This window comes from Schistocerca americana, chromosome 5 (assembly GCF_021461395.2).
Source record: "Schistocerca americana isolate TAMUIC-IGC-003095 chromosome 5, iqSchAmer2.1, whole genome shotgun sequence".
NCBI lineage: Eukaryota > Metazoa > Arthropoda > Insecta > Orthoptera > Acrididae > Schistocerca > Schistocerca americana.
Genome location: NC_060123.1, coordinates 99,428,416 through 99,448,157, shown reverse-complemented (window position 1 = coordinate 99,448,157; position 19,742 = coordinate 99,428,416). Strand labels below are relative to the sequence as shown.

General features: G+C 37.6%; 1 protein-coding gene across 2 annotated transcripts in view; it reads left to right on the top strand.

The window, feature by feature from the left end:
* The window catches only part of LOC124615548 (enhancer of mRNA-decapping protein 3), a 95,048-nt gene that overhangs the window by 40,038 nt on the left and 35,268 nt on the right, over window positions 1-19,742 (top strand). For both annotated transcript variants that reach the window (XM_047143522.1, XM_047143521.1), the window contains exon 6: window positions 18,935-19,088. In XM_047143522.1, the coding sequence (XP_046999478.1) occupies window positions 18,935-19,088 (154 nt within the window). The remainder of the gene's footprint in view (window positions 1-18,934; window positions 19,089-19,742) is intronic.

Genomic DNA, 19,742 nt, shown 5'->3' with positions numbered 1-19,742 from the left:
AACCAGATGCCCACCAGGATGAACGGCCACTGCCAAACTGTGGCAAAGAGCAAAGTAGACCACTCTGTGGCACAACATGCAGCTAAACATTACGTCCTTAATTTCAATGCCTGCTTCACTACCTGAGCCATTTGGATCCTTCCCTCCACCACCATCTGTTCTGAACTGTGCAGATGAGAGTTATCCTTACAACACATTCTCTGCTCTCGAAATTGTCCTGGTCTCAACATATGGTAACATACTTGTCCCCACACCCTCCATGCTACAGTTTTATAATTTTTCCTCCTATCTACGTGATTATGTAGCTCTCAATTCGTTCGAGCAATCAGTCATTCATAATATGAAACACAGTCATAGCTCATTCACTCCAAATGATTCAGAAATTTTACTTGTTAGAATGAAATCAGGCGATGATTCTTCTTCTCTGGAGGCTCGTGCTTTGCAGCAGTCTGATGATCTGTACAAATAAAATGCCTCGTAATTTTTGGGAGCGTTGTATAATCAGTCGGAAACCTCAGATCACGCGGATATTTGGCTTTGATGAAGTTTAACCTGCCGAAGAAGTAATGGAGCTCTTGGATTATTAAATGCAGGTTCGTATCCAGTCTTTCGGAAGTTCCCTTCTGATTAACAACTACGCAATATATTGATGAATATCATTAATTCTCAAATGTCAAATACACACCTTTTGTATGAAGGAGCAATATATATGTATATTTCCCTTTTAATCGTACAATTTCGTCTCAGTTATCTTTTGTCATAAATCTCAATATTCAAATTACAATTCTTCAAACCAAGCTCAGGCTAATCGGCATGAAGACAATCTCGGAAGCTTTTTTTTTTTTTTTTTTTTTTTTTTTTTTTTTTTTTCCCCCCCCCCCTTACAACCCCCAGAGAGAGTACTACAAAGAATAATTATGCGCTCATGGCATAGCTATTGTATGAAACTATTTTGTGCATGGATTCTACGAGTATGAAGATAGAAAATTTGTAAACGTCATTCAAGGGTAGAATTGAATCAGAATAATTCATCGAATATAAAGAGATATTACAATTGCCCCTCGCAGCGAGCAAAGTTAATGATAATACACTTTGCGAGCTAACAGGAAAAATTTGTTGGGTTGTTTATTCAAAAGAGGAATATTTTGAATTAATAGAATTTTACTATAGAGAGTATGGGTATCACGTTAAGACAGTAAGTTAGGAGAATACCTAAGCTGTAGCTTTTACATGTACCGGGGTATACCCGCATCCCGAGTACATAACCAGGGAATATGTAGATTGGTGTAATTACGAAAAAGGTCTACCCATTTGGGAACTGGCCTTCACAGGGAAACCCTGGAAAACCCGGAAGAATAGACCCCAGCTCGCGTATTAAAGAAGACAGGAAAGCCTAAATCCAGTAATTTTGAAATATATAGAAGCTCGATATATTAGATCGAAGGAAAAGTGCTTCATAGCCAAAATAATTTTACAATATTGCTCAAAAAAATTTTCAAAATTCTTCTTTCGACGATGTAGCCGGCGATCTCGTTGTGAAGTCGATGGAACAGGAACACTTGGTACGGACAGCGGGTAGGCAACGTACAGCGTTTGGTTGAGGCAGTACGTAGGACAGGCGATGGCTTATGGTACAGGATAGAAAGTGGTAATGTGCCGTAGAAACAGCAAGATGATCTCAGGAATAGATGGTCATGGACGTGAACATGGAACAGGTTTAAAGTGGGATAAGAAAAGGTTCTGACTGAATAAATCCCTGGAAGAGAGTGGATTAAGGCAACGAAGTCAATATTTCATCGTTGAACTCAAAATCGGAGTGGATTCTTATATTCTTCCATCTGTACTAGACTGGAACATCCATCAGTCCTGATAATCGCGAATTTTTTTGTAGTCCTCAATACCAAAGTTTTTTTGCATTACAACTGTAGATTGTCCAAAACATTGCCAAATAGACTGTGGGCATTTAAATTTTGTTGTAGCTCATATCGAATGTATTCCTCTTAAAAAAATTTTTTTTTAATCTAGTCTTCGTTTTGTTATAGTGCAGGTGGAAGTAGAGCATTGAATCTGTCCGAGGTTTGCTTTCAATTACGAAATTATGGATAAAATTTCAGTTTACACCTGATGAAAAATTTTAAACATAGGCATATGACACTGAGTCCACAAAAGGAATAATTTCTAGAAAATAAATTCTCTGAAAAATTTTCATTATTCTTATAATTAATTGATTTATAGATCCACCTGCAAATAAATATCATTAATGATGACATATGTTCATTTAACAAATCAGCCACTCGCAGAATCTTCTTCATTCTCTCATGAACATTTATGGAAATATATTTCAACCATTATGTCCATAATATGAAACACACAAACTGCTATTCTTAAAATGTTAATTAATATTCTTAAATTAATTCTCCTGGTAGAGAAGGCATAATGAAAAATCTAAAAATTATAATAATTTTCTCTCGCGCAACCATAGAGTTTCTTCAATTGTTTGGAGCAGTGACATTATCGACTGTTGCTCCATTTCACAGTTCATTTGTTTTCTCGCGCGAACAGCGCACATCATACACACAGCGTATTTACCTACATATCCCGCACTGTTAAAGTGTCACACGCAATCCTCACGTAAGTTGATGCACTTTCATTGTATATCACTGTGGCTTCTACTCATAGTCCACACTTACAAACACTAGTAATTAACAATTTCTTCTACCTATCTTAAAATTTTGTGCTAAAGTATCACAGGAGTAATCTCACTGTCTCTTAACCAATCACAGGAGTAATCTCACTGTCTCTTAACCAATCACAGGAGTAATCTCACTGTCTCTTACCCTCTAAACAACATAAACATCTTGATATTTATATACTCATTCGACTCATAGTCAAATTCCACTCTAAATTCTTCTAAATCACAGATCTACGATCCTTCAAAAAATTTCTTAATATCATTATGGGGGAATAATCCCTTTATTCTTTTCGATTCGGGATATGCCAACAAGTATGATCCAGGATTTGGTATATTTACAATAACATATGGTCCGGTATAAATAAGATTCCATTTCTTTATGTTCTTGATCAGTTTCGAGGAATGGATGTGTCGCCTCAATAAAACCTTTTCTCCAAGATGAAACGTCTGAATCTGGTGAATCCGTTTATCATATGTCAATTTCCGTTGTATTGCCTTTTTAGTTAAATTGACAAGTGCGAGTTGAATCTTTTCCTCCCGTTTTAAATTCTGGTCTTCATACTTTGGCAGATGGTTTATCCAGAAGTTCTTTTCAATCTGACTAAACGTAAGCTCTGTTGGAGTAAAGTTAGTTGAGGTACGTGTCAGGTTTTTAAATATTTGTTCAAATTCTGACAAATAATCAGCCCATGATGTTTGTTTACTGTGACAGTATGTACGCATAAATCGGTTTAATTCTCGGAAAACTCATTCTATTGGACTACCTTGTGGATGGTAACATGATGTCAAAATTTGTTGAATACCAAGCTGTGTTAATGTTTGCTTCCATTTAAATCCGGTAAAAATTCTGGCATTATCTGTAATTATGGATTTCGGTAAACCTACATGTGGAAGATAGTCACGCGCCAATCTCACAACAGCAGCTCTAGCAGTAGCACACTTTAATGGATATAGTTTTACATATTTTGTAAACACGTCAAAGAATCCAACAATGAATTTGACTCCTCCTCTTGATCGTGGGAGAGGGCCACAGATATTACACGAAATTAACGCCCTTGCCTCTCGTGGAATAATTGAATGCAGAACATGCTTACTACTTCTATTATCCGGTTTTGCCTTTTGACAGAGTAAACAGTTTTGTATTGTTTGGTGCACTTTTCTCCGAATATTCGGAAAATAACAGTATGCTCCTATTTTATTGGCACATTTAATTACACCAAAATGTCCCCATGATAAGTGGGTAAACCAAATTAATTTTTCCTCATATTCCTTTGGGATACATACACACCACCGTGGTTTGTTGTCCTTCCCACATATGAAGAATAATACTCCATTTACTAATTTATAATGATCTAAACTAGCCCTTGAATTTTGTTGTTCTTTTAGCTGAATTATCTTCTTCCATCGAGGGTCTTTTCGTTGTAAATTTCCCATATCTCTACAAAGATGTACATAATAAGTCTTGTAGATATTGTCCTGCAGCAGTAATACTGGAAAATCCGAAATATTTACTGATTCTATTTCCGGCGTTAAACCTTCTGGGGATCTTGACAGTGCATCCGCAATAATATTTTCTTTGCCAGACACATGAATAATTTTAAATTGGTACTGTTGTAGTGTCATTGTCCAACGTGACAGTCTGGGATGTAATAATTTACATGTTTGCAAAAAGGTTAGTGATTGATGATCACAATACACAATCGTTTTCGAACCATATAAATAATAGTTAAACTTCTTGAATGACCAGATAACTGTAAGTGCTTCAAGTTCTGTGGTCGTATAGGCTCTTTCACAGGGCGATAACACTCGACTAGCAAATGCTATCCGGCAGAATGTTGGTACCCCCTTTTATTTTCCTTATTTGGAAGAGACAAACACCTAATCCAACATCCGATGAATCTGTGGACAGACAGAACTCACAATTCATATCAGAGTGATATAATAAGGATGCGTTAACGAGTTGGTCTTTAATGTCTCGAAAAGCTAGTTCACATTCTTCAGTCCATTGCCATGGCACATCCTTCCATAGAAGCCGGTTTAATGCCTTAGAATTCATGGCTTGAGTCTTCATGAAACGACGGAAGAACGATGCCATACCTATAAATCCCTTCAGCTGTCTTTTATTCCGTGGTGATGGAAAATTTCGAATTGCACTTATCTTCTTCTCGATAGGCAGGATACCTTTCGCATCTATCATATGTCCAAAGAACTTAATTTGTGGTAAAGCAAAATGAGACTTTTGTAAGTTTACTGTAATTTCAGTTTTCTTGAAAACAGCAAAAATCCTTTCCAAAATATGCAAATGCTCTTCCCATGTTTTCGTGGCTATTAATAAGTCGTCAACAAACACAGTTATACGACTACGCAATTCTGGTCCAAGAACATAATCCAACGCTGAAATAAATATTCCAGCACTAATATTAAGTTCGAACGGGACAACTAACTCTAAATTGGTAACTTCTCCCAGCATAGATAAATGCGGTATATTTCCTAGATTCTTCATCCATTTGGACCTGCCAGTACGAACTTCTCAAATCAACGCTAGTGAAGTACGAAACATCCTGGAAATTTTGAATTAATTCATCTGTATTTTCTGGGTGATTTCTTACAGGTACTATTATTTTATTAATCTCTCTCGCATCCAGAACTAATCTTACATTGCCTCCAGGTTTTGGAACGACTAAGAGCGGAGAACAATATGGACTAGCTGATGGCTCAATCAAGTTCCATTCTAACATTCTATTTATCTCCCTTTGAACAGATTGTTTTAAATGCCAGGGGATCGGATAGTGCGTGTAACAGTAAGTCTGATGTGGCTTCACTTGTAGGTGACAAATATACCCTTTAATAATTCCTGGTTTCTCATCAAAAATCTCTTCATATGCCTCTAACAAATAATGAAGCTGCTGCCTTTGTTCTCCGGTAAGCTGATTTGATTCACTAGCTTTTATCATTGTTGTTTGGTTAAAGTCCTCCTGTTGTATCAAATCCTTTGAAAGCTGCTTCCAACGACCGTTTGTAGTGTCAATTAATTGAATTATGGCACCGCGACAATATTTCTCCTGCACCGTTTCCTTTCTATTTAAAGCCAGTGCTATCTCTTCTCCATTTAATCTAAATTTAGCTATTCCTTCCAAAAAATCAATCTGACAATTGTACTCCTGCATACTCCCAATACCAAGAATACAGTCCACTAATAACTTCTCCACTACAAGGAACGTGCATTTTATCACTACATTTGCCATTTTCATCTCTAATTGTGTTTGTATTTTGACATTGGGAGAGCGTGCTCCAACAGCTCCGATGATTTTGCAGTTCTGTACCGGCAAAGTTGGTACCTTCTTCTTCCTAATAATTCTCCTAGAAAGAGCGCCTGAGATGACATTGGTGGAAGTGGCGGTGTCTAATATCACATTCGTTGGAACTTCCTCTATTTCAACAAATACTTCAGATACCGGAACACTAGATCTGTCATTATGACACGTTATTAAATCCTTTAACTCTTCAGTCAACAGCTCACCATCATTATATTTTAACAATTGTAATTTTACTGTTTCGCCCCTAACAGATCCCCTGACCGCTCCTCCGGGGCACGATGCGGTCATGTTTAGTTTGACTGATTGTTGGTCTGATTGGGATTTGTCTCTTCAGCTACTTCAGTGATTATCGGTTGTTGTGGTGAATTCTGTCTATATTGTCTTGCCTGATTCGTGTAATTATTATTGTTGTTCTGCTGGTGTTGGTAGAACTGTCTTGTGTTGCCATACATTGGATTATATCGATTAAAATTCCTATTGTTCCTAAAATAGCCCCTCGCTGCACCATTACTAAAGTTTCCATTATGGTAATAATTATTGCTTGCATTTTGTCCATTTCTAAGTCTCCTCGGAGAGTGTAGTTGGTTATGATTATCGTTACTGCTACCATTACTGCCATTCCCATTCGAGTTGCATCTCAGATTCGCTTCTATTACTCTTCTTTGATATGACATTTCTCTTGCCCTTTTATTGTCCTCCTCAGTTATATCAATATGATCAAGCGTTGTCATAAATGAGTCTATATCCTTATCATTTATATATAACAGCTGATTCCTTATACTGGTGGGTAGTCTGGACTTGAGTATCCTAAGTATATCCGGCAAAGGAATCGGTACATCCCAATACAAAGATTTATTAATGTATTTCTCAAAATATCTCTTTAGAGATCCTCTAGAAAATGAGAAAGGCTCAGGATATAATACTTCCTGCCTAAGTCTTTCTTGTATTCCAGCAGACCAACATTTTGCTAGAAAAGCCTGCTCAAATTCTTTATAACATTTACAAGCAGATGTTTGTTCAGATGCCCACAATGCTCCTGATCCTTGTATATATCCAGATACAAAACTAATCTTTTGCCATTCTGTCCAAGATTGTGGAAATAGACCTCTTAAACTTCAAATAAAGACTACAGGATGAACATTCTTTTTGTCAGGGTTAAAGACTTGAAATTGTCTCTGTTTAATCATCTTTTCCTCAACGGTACTACGATTCCAAAAATCATCCTGTTCGTACTCTTCCCTGTGGCTATCCGTTATATCGAATCTAACTTGTGACGTTCCAGTTCTATCTACATCGGATCTTGACTTGGACGGAATGTCACGCGCAGATTGAGAGTTTTGTTTCCTACTTCTCGCTGTTTCTACATAAATCCTCCTGCGAGAGATTTAGTGGTCTTTCGATATTTCCTTTCCAACGCGAGAATTCTTTGCCAAGTTGTTCACGAACTTCCTTTAACCCTTTGTTGAAAAAATTCTCCTCGGAACTCTCCGAAATTGACTGTAAAGCTACTTTCACAGTTTCTTCTATCGTTTCCGAAGGAAAATTTTGCCGCTCTAATGTCATTTCTGAAAACTTTCCCACAAGTACATTCATTCTATGTTCCACTGTTGTCTGTTTTTCCCTCACTTCGTCAAATTGCTTCTTTAGATTATCTTGTGATTCTATAATTTCTGGTATCATAGCTACGGAACACTGTATGTCCTCTTGAGCTTGTATTACTTGAGGAAACAATTCTACTTGTTTTTGTATCGTGTCAATTTTGACGGATACATATTCGGTTAGTTCCGCCTTTAATTTACTATTGTTTTCTTGGCATTGTTGGCGGACCTGCTCAATTTGAGCAATAAGATTCTGTTCGGTACTTTCTGCCTGTTCTTTTATTTCCTGTGTCTGGGTATTTAATCTCTGATCTAATTCAGTAAAGGTTGCTCTTAATTGATTTTGTAATTCTGTTTGATTTTCGGCTAATTGAGTTTGGAGTTCATGTTGTGTAACGGGTAAGTCTCGTTTTACCTCCGCTTGGCCTTCGGCTAATAGAGACAACTGTTGCATAATAACAAATAATGTGTTAACAACCCTCTGATCAGCTGTTGTATGAATGTTTCCTGAACCAGCAGGATTATTTACGTTGCTACCGCTAGCCACAACAGTCTCAGAATTGCTATCCGTGGCCTCTGCTGCTGCGCAAACAGCTGAAGGCTGTTGCACGTCTCGTTGCTGATTCAATGACATTTTAAATGCCGCTCTAGTCAATACCATTAAATAACTGTCAATATCAGGTTCTAATCACTAAATACAGTTTCAAATTTGCTGTTGTAGACACACTTAACTTTCAAATTACTTCACAGATGGTATAAAGTTCAATGTCCAGATATGAAAATCACACAATATACAGTTCTACAATCTAACCACTATCTGGAAAAAAGTTCTTTCTAAATTGATTTCAAACTATTTTAACTACAGGAAAAATAAAATTAGATTTCTTTGGCCTTGTTCTGTAGCCTCAGTGTTGTCCAATAGTTGAAATCATTCCTTGGTATCAGCAATCTTTTAATATGGGCACCGAATCTCTCTTCAGATTAGTTACCTCTCGTTCTCGTTGGTTTTCATGAAACAAAAAATACATATATTATATAACAAACCAAGAGAGTCCTGTCACACTGGCGCCACTGTAATTTTTCGTCCTATCTACGTGATTATGTAGCTCTCAATTCATTCGAGCAATCAGTCATTCATAATATGAAACACAGTCATAACTCATTCACTCCAAATGATTCAGAAACTTTACTTGTTAGAATGAAATCAGGCAATGATTCTTCTTCTCTGGAGGCTCATGCTTTGCAGCAGTCTGCTAATCTGTACAAATAAAATGCCTCGTAATTTTTGGGAGCGTTGTATAATCAGTCGGAAAACCTCAGATCAAGCGGATATTTGGCTTTGATGATGTTTAACCTTCCGAAGAAGTAATGGAGCTCTTGGATTATTAAATGCAGGTTCGTATCCAGTCTTTCGGAAGTTCCCTTCTGATTAACAACTACACAATATATCGATGAATATCATTAATTCTCAAATGTCAAATACACACCTTTTGTATGAAGGAGCAATATATATGTATATTTCCCTTTTAATCGTACAATTTCGTCTCAGTTATCTTTTGTCATAAATCTCAATATTCAAATTACAATTCTTCAAACCAAGCTCAGGCTAATCGGCATGAAGACAATCTCGGAAGATTTTTTTTTTTTTTTTTTTTCCCCCCCCCCCCCCCCTTACAACCCCCAGAGAGAGTACTACAAAGAATAATTATGCGCTCATGGCATAGCTATTGTATGAAACTATTTTGTGCATGGATTCTACGAGTATGAAGATAGAAAATTTGTAAATGTCATTCAAGGGTAGAATTGTATCAAAATAATTCATCGAATATAAAGAGATATTACAGTTTCCACCCCCTGTATCCTGTCACCTCCTGTCTGTTCGCGTCTCCGACCTTTGTGTGCCACCCTCTACCAATGTGCCTGTCCGTCTTTTCCCTTGCCTGCTCCTCTCCTTTTTCACCCCCCCCCCCCCCCCCCCGCCCCACACACACACACACACACACACACACACACACACACACACACACACACACACACAATCCCCTCCCTCCCTTCCCCACAGCCTCTGATGCTGTGCCTGTTGGCAGTAGTCTAATCCTTGCACATTCCGCTGTACAATGCTGTCATCTCCCTGCTGCTGTACCCTGCTATTCCTTCCCCAACCCCTCACAAATTGCTACTTATGTTCTACATGACATTTGCATTCTGATCTGAGCTGCTGGAGACTGTGTGTGTGTGTGTGTGTGTGTGTGTGTGTGTGTGTGTGTGTGTGTTTGTTTTTCCTTTTCTGACAGGGGCTTTGGCTGAAAGCTAGTGTGTAAGTGTGCCTGTCTTCAGCTCAACATGTCATCTTTACAGTGAGTAATGATTTGGCTTTTCCTTATATTGTTCTCATCCTATTAGTATATTTGACCGGAATCATTTAGCTGACCAGTGGTATGCTTCAATTTTGGATTGATCGTAAGATGTTAACTAATTGATTACTTAACCCAGATCGACTCAAAATTTTCACAAAAACATTTACACTTAAATGTTTGCACATTGATAACTAACCCAGGAATGACTGATAGATCTGATCATAAAGATGTTGACGAAAAGAATGCAAACCACGAACTGCCTGAAGCATTGTTACTACTATTTACAGATGTGCAGGTGAATAAAAGTCTTTGTTATATTTTACTTTATAACAGTAACGCTAGCAAAATTAGTGGATATGGAGTTACATTAAATGAAGGCATAATCTGGTTTAACTATGGGTTCAAAACGGGAAAATTGTCAAATTTATGTGGACTATGTTGTGAATACTGTGTTTACTCCCATGGGGTTCCACAGTTAATGCTAGAAATGGCTAAAATATGGAATTTTCTAGATTGAACAATGAGCTAGCTGACATAGTGCAAGTGGATGTTTCTCAAATCTGAAAAATCAGGGCTTCAAAACTATGGCTCTGAGTTTTGGAAATAAGCACCAGTCAAAAATGGAACATCCCAAACTATGCAAAATTTTGATGACAAATAACGTAGGAAATAGGAAGTTTTGTGGAAAAAATGAAATGTTTTCTGAGAAGATAGGTATGAGGGCTTTCGGATGAAGGACATTGCTTCAGTCAGAACCACTTACCAGCTCACTCTAAATTCTATCTCCACATGACATCTGAGAGCCCCAAATCATGAATATTTATTCATAATAATTATTTCTGTGTAAACCAGTTAGGCTGTAAGATTTATTAATGTGGAAATTACACTGTGAACAGTTAGACTTCAAGATTCTTTGTTTGAATAATAAAGTAGCTAATTTGTATTTACTGTCAGTGGTGATATAAGAACAAGAGAATGGCTCCGACTTGCTTTGTCGTAAGTTCTGCTGTTTGGACTGAAGTAAAGAGAGTATAAATTACAGACTAGCAATAGCAAGAAAAGCATTCCTAAAAAAGAGAATTTTGTTAACATCAGATATAAATTTAAATGTTAAGAAGTCTTTTCAGAAGGCATTTGTCTTGAGTATAGCCTTGTACAGAAGCAAAATGTTGACAGTAAGCAGTAAAGGCAAGAATAGAATAGAAGCTTTTGAAATGTGGTATTACAGAAGAATGCTGAAAATTAGATGGGTAGATTTAGTAACTGAATAGAAGGTACTGAATCAAACTGAGTAAAAGGAAATTAGTGGGACGACCTGTATAAATAAGAGATCTGTTGATAAGGACAAATCTGGAGGCATCAAGGAGTTGTTGGTTAGGTAATGGGAGGAGGGGAGAAGGAGAGGGAAAAGTAAAAATTTGAAGAGGAGACCAAGGCTTGACAGCAGTAAGCAGGTTCAAATGGATGTAGGTTGCAGTAGTTAAGTAGAGTTGAAGAGGATCGCACAGGATGGACAAACCGGGGGAGTTGCATCAAACCAGTCTTCAGACGGAAGAGAACAACACACAATGATAATTTCAACATGCTTCATTATGTCTGTGATTTAGCTTCAGAGACTTTATAAATCAAAAGATATTTCTGAAAATTGAGGATAAATTGTTTTACAGATGTTTCCATGTATGCCTAATAATCTTTAAAGTAACATTGCTGAGCTCGAATAATCATTTCCGGTGTTTCACTTGCCATATTTTGTCTCAGTGCTTTTAAAATCTAAAAATAATTAATCCTGCTCAACTTAGAAGATTTGAAATGATGATCTGACAAGTTTGAAACATGGAAATAGAAATTTTGTAGAGGTGGCTCTTAGATGAAGTTGGTGAAAGGATGAGGTGGGGGTGCTTTGATTTGCTTTCGCAGAAACTGTTTTATTAACTGTAATTTTTCTCCTGGGTGCGTTATTACAGTGAGGAATCTCGCTTTTGGCAGTATCAGGGTAAACATGCACATATCTCACACTTCCCACTTCTTTCCCAGGCCTATCTGTCCCTGTTACAGAAACTTCTTATGGAAGACATGCTTAGTCAACACTCTGTGGCCAATGAGATATTGAAGTCCACCACTCGTATCAATTATTATATCTGGATTGTGCTCAGAAACTCCATATTTCATCACCAGTTATCAATTGCTCCCAAAAAAAAAAAAAAAAAAAAAAAAAAAAAAAAAAAAAAAAAAAAAAAAAAAAAAAAAAAAAAAAAAAAAAAAAAAAATCTGGTTCCCTTTGCATATTGACGACTCAAGAGACTGAAAAATAGTTTTCTGTGTGATAATTGACCCATCTGGTGAGATTTAGGAAATGGGGAGTTCAGAAAAGTCCCCCAGGTGGGAACTGGCATTACAACATGTCCTTGGTTCGTGCCACCTAATTGGCATTAATTTATGTTAATTTCTTTGATCTCAACATTTCTTCTCAGTAAACACTTTTTCTTCATTCTGCTTTAGTTTTCTGTATCTTTTATTTTCTGACATGTCTATTTTTTCCCATCCTCTACCTCAACCACATACAATGCACTTAGCTTTCTGCTCTTATTAACTCTTGTATGGTGTTTTTTCAGTAATGTGTGTCTTGCTTCTTGCCCTACCTTCCACCTTTAAGCTCTCAGGTTTTTCTGTCTCGTCCAGTGCCGTCCCCAACAATTGGTCTTTCCTTCTCATCCTGTCTGGTAAGTCTTCCCACATCTGGGGTTCTGGGTGATTTTTCTGAACTCTTCCCATTTCCTAAACCTAACCAGTCGTTTTCCTTCAATCCTGTTCCTTACCCTTCTATCAGAATGAGGAGCCACTGGCTCTGAAAGATTGAAAATTTCTACCTTTACATATTTTCCTCCCGCCCCTGTTTGATGAGTAGATTTTTTATGAAACTAGGTATTTAATATTTTCAAAAAATTACTATTTTTGTTATAGTATTTTTATCAGAATTATCAGTGAGGATTTAAAAGAGAAACAAAATCTCTCTCTCTTGTTTGATGTTTCTTAATCTTAAATTAAGTTATGTCATTCAAAATCGAATTAAAAGGTACAGTTTAGGCTTGATCTAATGCTGTTGTCAGGAAAAATGTATGACCCCCCTTTTATAGCTTAACAAAATAAACTAGAGTGAGCTACAGAATGGCAAAGATTGGAAAAGCACATAATGCAGTGTTATACTTAATTATATAATGTACAATGTTTAAATTTAAAAAAAATGTTTAAAAGCCGTAACAAATACAGAAATTTGACAAACTTGACTCAAATGTTGTCCAACCAAGAACAGTACAGTAGTTCAAATAAAATACTGTATTGCTCTATGGTGGATAAAATACATTAGAATGCGAGTCACAATTAACAACACTGTATCCAAGCTACTGTAAGTTCATTTTTCCACTGCTTTAAAGAAGTTGGTAAGATTTTTTCAGCAGGCCGTTTCAAGCATTTTCTTTTGTGTCTATTGTTTTTATGTTGATCAAATGCCACAGCTGAATACAGTTTTGGTTCAGTTTCTCTCACTTAGTTATATTACCCAATGTTTTAGGTGTACTGGGAGCACCTTCATTGTTTTCTTCTTCGTAATCATCACCTGTGTCTGCTTTACCCCTCTCATTCTGTACAGCATCAGCAATGTCTTTGTCTTGTATGATCTCTGAAATTGATTCCTCATTGACTGCCCTGTGGCTCAAGTCTAAAAATCATTACTGCACTACAGAACTCCATGTGCAGACCTGATATCATTGATGTTGAAACCTGTGTCACTACAGCACTAAATTCTTCTTCTGCTGCATTTCCTTCAGAGGAACCATTGTTCTGGCAATTCTTAGTAGTGGTCAGATTGATGATTCATCATGACAGGTCTGCTGAATATTGCAGCAGTCTTCAGATTTAAAGGACATTTTCATTTCCTCATCTAAATTTATTATTCGTGTGTGAGCAGTTCACAGTGATGATGAGTGTTAAATATGTTTATGAAGTCCTGATCTGGAGGCTGAATTAATACCATTGTGTGTTTGGGCAAAAACAGTTTTTATTTTTTTATCTTCTGACTGAGAGACATCAGTAGGTGCATGAACTGGATAGTGATAAAGAATTAGCAGTGCTTCTTCTCTCAGCTTTGTCACTGAGTGAACAAACTCTTCCTGAAACTGTCATGCATTTAATCTTGGAATGCATGTAAGTCATCTGTAATGACATGTTTACGTGCTTGAAACATCTCCAGCTTTTACTTTTGCCGATACAGTGAGATTTCAGCTTATGGCTACCTGATTTATTCGACAGAGGAGTGTGATTCTGTTTTTGTTTGTTTTGAGAGTGGTTTTTTTTTAGTGGGAAAGAAAATTGTCACTATCTTTAAAGAAAAGAGATACCATGTACAATAAACAAATCACAAGAAAAATGACAGTATTTTCTTAAATGAATCCAGCCTCTCTTTTTCCAAGTGTCTTCAGTTAGGTGGAGCTGTTTGGAAAACTGGAAGACTTCTGTGAAATAATACAACATATGATTTATTAGATGTATTTGATGTTGTGCTTCACTTATGACTGTTACATTATACATAACTATCTGCTTCCATTTTCCTTCAGTTATTACAGTTTCACACATAAGTTTCACTGTTCTGGACTGTTGTTGTTGTGGTCTTCAGTCATGAGACTGGTTTGATGCAGCTCTCCATGCTACTCTACCCTGTGCAAGCTTCTTCATCTCCCAGTACCTACTGCAACCTACATCCTTCTGAATATGTTTAGTGTATTCATCTCTTGGTCTCCCTCTATGATTTTTACTCTCCACGCGTCCCTCCAATACTAAATGTGTGATTCCTTGATGCCTCTGAACATGTCCTACCAACCGATCCCTTCTTCTAGTCAAGTTGTACTACAAACTTCTCTTCTCCCCAATCCTATTCAATATCTCCTCGTTAGTTATGTGATCTACCCATCTAATCTTCAGCATTCTTCTGTAGCACCACATTTTGAAAGCTTCTATTCTCTTCTTGTCCAAACTATTTACTGTCCATGTTTCACTTCCATACATGGCTACACTCCATACAAATACTTTCAGAAACGACTTCCTGACACTTAAGTCTATACTCGATGTTAACAGATTTCTTTTCTTCAGAAACGCATTTCACTATTTTGCCGCAATACTACCGATCACTGTAGAATGTCCTCGTTCTTTCGAAACTTTCATCGGGGTAAAGAAAAAGCGAGAATTTAAAATTCAAAGAAATAAACTATCTATGCTACACAATTTCTTTAAGTTTTATGGACAAAGTTGCATGGTTTGAGCACCTCCCTAGCTCTCAGATCAGCGTCTGTACATAAACTGTCATGCAAGGGTGTATTACAGACTTCAGACACATGAAATAACATTACAGAATACAGCCTTTGAATCCATTGGCTCATATGTCGGAAAAGAACACCATTATTTTACATTCGGTAACAGCATGCTATAATTCAGTGGGGTAATGTTTTTTTTCTACACTATGGAAGGTCCCGTTTTACCAATGCAATTGCCATTGCCAGTCTACATTTTATATCCTCTCTACTTCGACCATCATCAGTTATTTTGCTCCCCAAATAGCAAAATTCCTTTACTACTTTAAGTGTCTCATTTCCTAATCTAATTCCCTCAGCATCACCCGACTTAATTCGACTACATTCCATTATCCTCGTTTTGCTTTTGTTGATGTTTATCCTATATCCTCCTTTCAAGACACTGTCCATTCCATTCAACTGCTCTTCCAAGTCCTTTGCTGTCTCTGACAGAATTACAATGTCATCGGCGAACCTCAAAGTTTTTATTTCTTCCCCATGGATTTTAATACCTACTCCAAATTTTTCTTTTGTTTCCTTCACTGCTTGCTCAATATACAGATTGAATAACATTGGGGAGAGAATACAACCCTGTCTCACTCCCTTCCCAACCACTGCTTCCCTTTCATGTCCCTCGACTCTTACAACTGCCATCTGGTTTCTGTACAAATTGTAAATAGCCTTTTGCTCCCTGTATTTTACCCCTGCCACCTTTAGAATTTGAAAGAGAGCATGCCAGTCAACATTGTCAAAAGCGTTCTCTAAGTCTACAAATGCTAGAAACGTAGGTTTGCCTTTCCTTAATCTAGCTACTAAGATAAGTCGTAGGGTCAGTATTGCCTCACGTGTTCCAATATTTCTACGGAATCCAGACTGATCTTCCCCGAGGTCGACTTCTACCAGTTTTTCCATTTGTCTGTAAAGAATTTGTGTTAGTATTTTGCATCCGTGATTTATTAAACTGATGGTTCGATAATTTTCACGTCTGTCAGCACCTGCTTTCTTTGGGATTGGAATTACTATATTCTTCTTGAAGTCTGAGGGTATTTCGCCTGTCTCATACATCTTGCTCACCAGATGGTAGATTTTTGTCAGGACTGGCTCTCCCAAGGCTGTCAGTAGTTCTAATGGAATGTTGTCTACTCCCGGGGCCTTGTTTCGACTCAGGTCTTTAAGTGCTCTGTCAAACTCTTCACGCAGTATCGTATCTCCCATTTAATCTTCATCTACATCCTCTTCCATTTCCATAATATTGTCCTCAATTACGTCACCCTTGTATAGACCCTCTATATACTCCTTCCACCTTTCTGCTTTCCCTTCTTTGCTTAGAACTGGGTTTTCATCTGAGCTCTTGATATCCATATAAGTGGTTCTCTTTTCTCCAAAGGTCTCTTTAATTTTTCTGTAGGCAGTATCTATCTTACCCCTAGTGAGATAAGCCTCTACATCCTTACATTTGTCCTCTAGCCATCCCTGCTTAGCCATTTTGCACTTCCTGTCGATCTCATTTTTGAGATGTTTGTATTCCTTTTTGCCCACTTCACTTACTGCGTTTTTGTATTTTCTCCTTTCATCAATTAAATTCAGTATCTCTTCTGTTACCCAAGGGTTTCTACTAGCCCTCGTCTTTTTACCTACTTGATCCTCTGCTGCCTTCACTATTTCATTCCTCAAAGCTACCCATTCTTCTTCTACTGAATTTCTTTCCCCCATTCCTGTCAATTGTTCCCTTATGCTCTCCCTGAAACTCTGTACAACCTCTGGTTCTTTCAGTTTATCCAGGTCCCATCTCCTTAAATTCCCACCTTTTTGCAGTTTCTTCAGTTTTAATCTACAGTTCATAACCAATAGGTTGTGGTCAGAGTCCACATCTGCCCCTGGAAATGTCTTACAATTTAAAACCTGGTTCCTAAATCTCTGTCTTACCATTATATAATCTATATGAAACCTGTCAGTATCTCCAGGCTTCTTCCATGTATACAACCTTCTTTTATGATTCTTAAACCAAGTGTTAGCTGTGATTAAGTTGTGCTCTGTGAAAAATTCTACCAAATGGCTTCCTCTTTCATTTCTTAGCCCCAATCCATATTCACCTACTTCATTTCCTTCTCTCCCTTTTCCTACTACCGAATTCCAGTCACCTATGACTATTAAATTTTCGTCTCCCTTCACTATCTGAATAATTTTTTTATTTCATCATACATTTCTTCAATTTCATCATTATCTGCAGAGCTAGTTGGCAAATAAACTCGTACTAATGTAGTAGGCGTGGGATTCGTGTCTATCTTGGCCACAATAATGCGTTCACTGTGCTGTTTGTTGTATCTTACCCACACTCCTCTATTTTGTTATTCATTATTAAACCGACTCCTGCATTACCCCTATTTGATTTTGTATTTATAACCCTGTATTCGCCTGACCAAAAGTCTTGTTCCTCCTGCCAATGAACTTCACTAATTCCTACTATATCTAACTTTTCCATGCTCCGATGCGTAGAACACCAGTTTCATTTCTCCTGATAACGACGTCCTCTTGAGTAGTCCCCGCCTGGAGATCCAAAAGGGGGCTATTTTACCTCCGGAATATTTTACCCAAGAGGACGCCATCATCATTTAACCATACAATAAAGCTGCATGCCCTCGGGAAAAATTATGGCTGTAGTTTCCCCTTGCTTTTAGCCATTCGCAGTACCAGCACAGCAAGGTCATTTTGGTTAGTGTTACAAGGCCAGATCAGTCAATCATCCAGACTGTTGCCCCTGCAACTACTGAAAAGGCTGCTGCTCCTCTTCAGGAACCACACGTTTGTGTGGCCTCTCAACAGATACCCCTCCATTGTGGTTGCACCTACGGTACGGCTACCTGTATCGCTGAGGCACGCAAGCCTCCCCACCAACGGCAAGGTCCCCCCCCCCCAAAAAAAAAAAAAAAAAAAACAGAAAATTAATTCAGAAGTTAAATTGTGCAGGTGTGTGTGGTATTTCTATCCATGATTATTTCTTTTCAGCAGTCAGATGTCATCTTTCGGATGATTAAAGAAATGTTTGCAATTGTGATAATTAATTTAGATTTCTCCTCTTAAATAAACTTACAGGCCAAAGTTACATGTATGAGGAACATTCACCGATTCAAGTTTGGCAGACCAAAAAATTGCTTAGTTTTCTTCCATGGTTCTCTAACGAAGGCAAACTTCAGCCTAAGGCAAATACTGTGGTATGATAAAGATTATTGTGATGCTGTTTACAATGCAGCTCACATCAGCAACATTGTCTTGAACAGAGAGAAACTGGAATAAATTAATGCTCACAAGTGCACATTTGTTATCAGCAGTATGTGATAAAAACACAGTACGAGATATAAGTGTTTATCAAATAAAAGTGAGACGAGTCTAACAGTTGCTAATTCTAATAGCTGTCTGCTAAATTGAAGAAATTACAAGGTGAGTGTTTTATACAAGTACGGTTTTTAAATGAGGCCACTGCAGTTGGACTTCTGATCATACAGACTAAGTACATCATGTACTAGCAAGTCATAGAATCACTGTGACAGTTGCACTCATAGTCAGAATTACAAAAAAAATGCAGTGATGATTAATGATGTTGGATAACTCACAGAGATTTGTCTGTTTATAGATGATGGTTTGGTCATCCCCAGTATCAGTCTAGAGTTGCGTTGTGATCTGCTCCGAGCTGCCGAAGAAAGAGGACTGACAGCAGAACGACAGATAGAGCTCATGGGCCGTGCAGCTACTGAAATGGCTCTGCAACTTTTAGGTGGTGGGCACAGGTGCGGATCATCAGTATGTCAAAATTTTCTAATTTCTGTGTAAATTTCGTTCTTTTATAATTGTGGTTAAAATGTGCAGCTTGAGAGGAATTCTTGTATGGTGAGCCATTACACGGGTTGATTAAAAAGAATGGACTCCCTGAAGGTGAAGATACGTTGTGACACATTGTTCATAAAGTTTTATGGGCGTTTATTTTCTGATAAAAATGCTGCTGTTCGCACCATCTCCGCACTGCAGAAGAGACTATGTTCTACTGCATTGGCATGTAGATGTTGGATGATTTCCAAGTAAATTTATGTGCTTTAGCTGTGGATAATTGAAGGGTTTGGTGGAAGAAAGTACTGATCTCCAGTTTAATAAGGGTTAGTCTGATCATCTTGTTGTTTTTGAAAGCACCCAAAGGGTTCCACTTGTACCCTCATAACATGCCGTCCACTGCAGTGCCTGACCAAAAAAAAAAAAAAAAAAAAAAAAAAGGGGGGGGGGGGGGGGGGGGGGAAGCACTCAGAAGGGTAGGAGGAAATGAAATGAAACTTGACAGGTTGGAAGACATGTTATGTTTCTAGGATCACACTACTGAATAAAATTTACATAGAGCTTGGCGTTATTAGCCCATGTATCAGTCTGACATTGCACTATCTACATCATAGTTG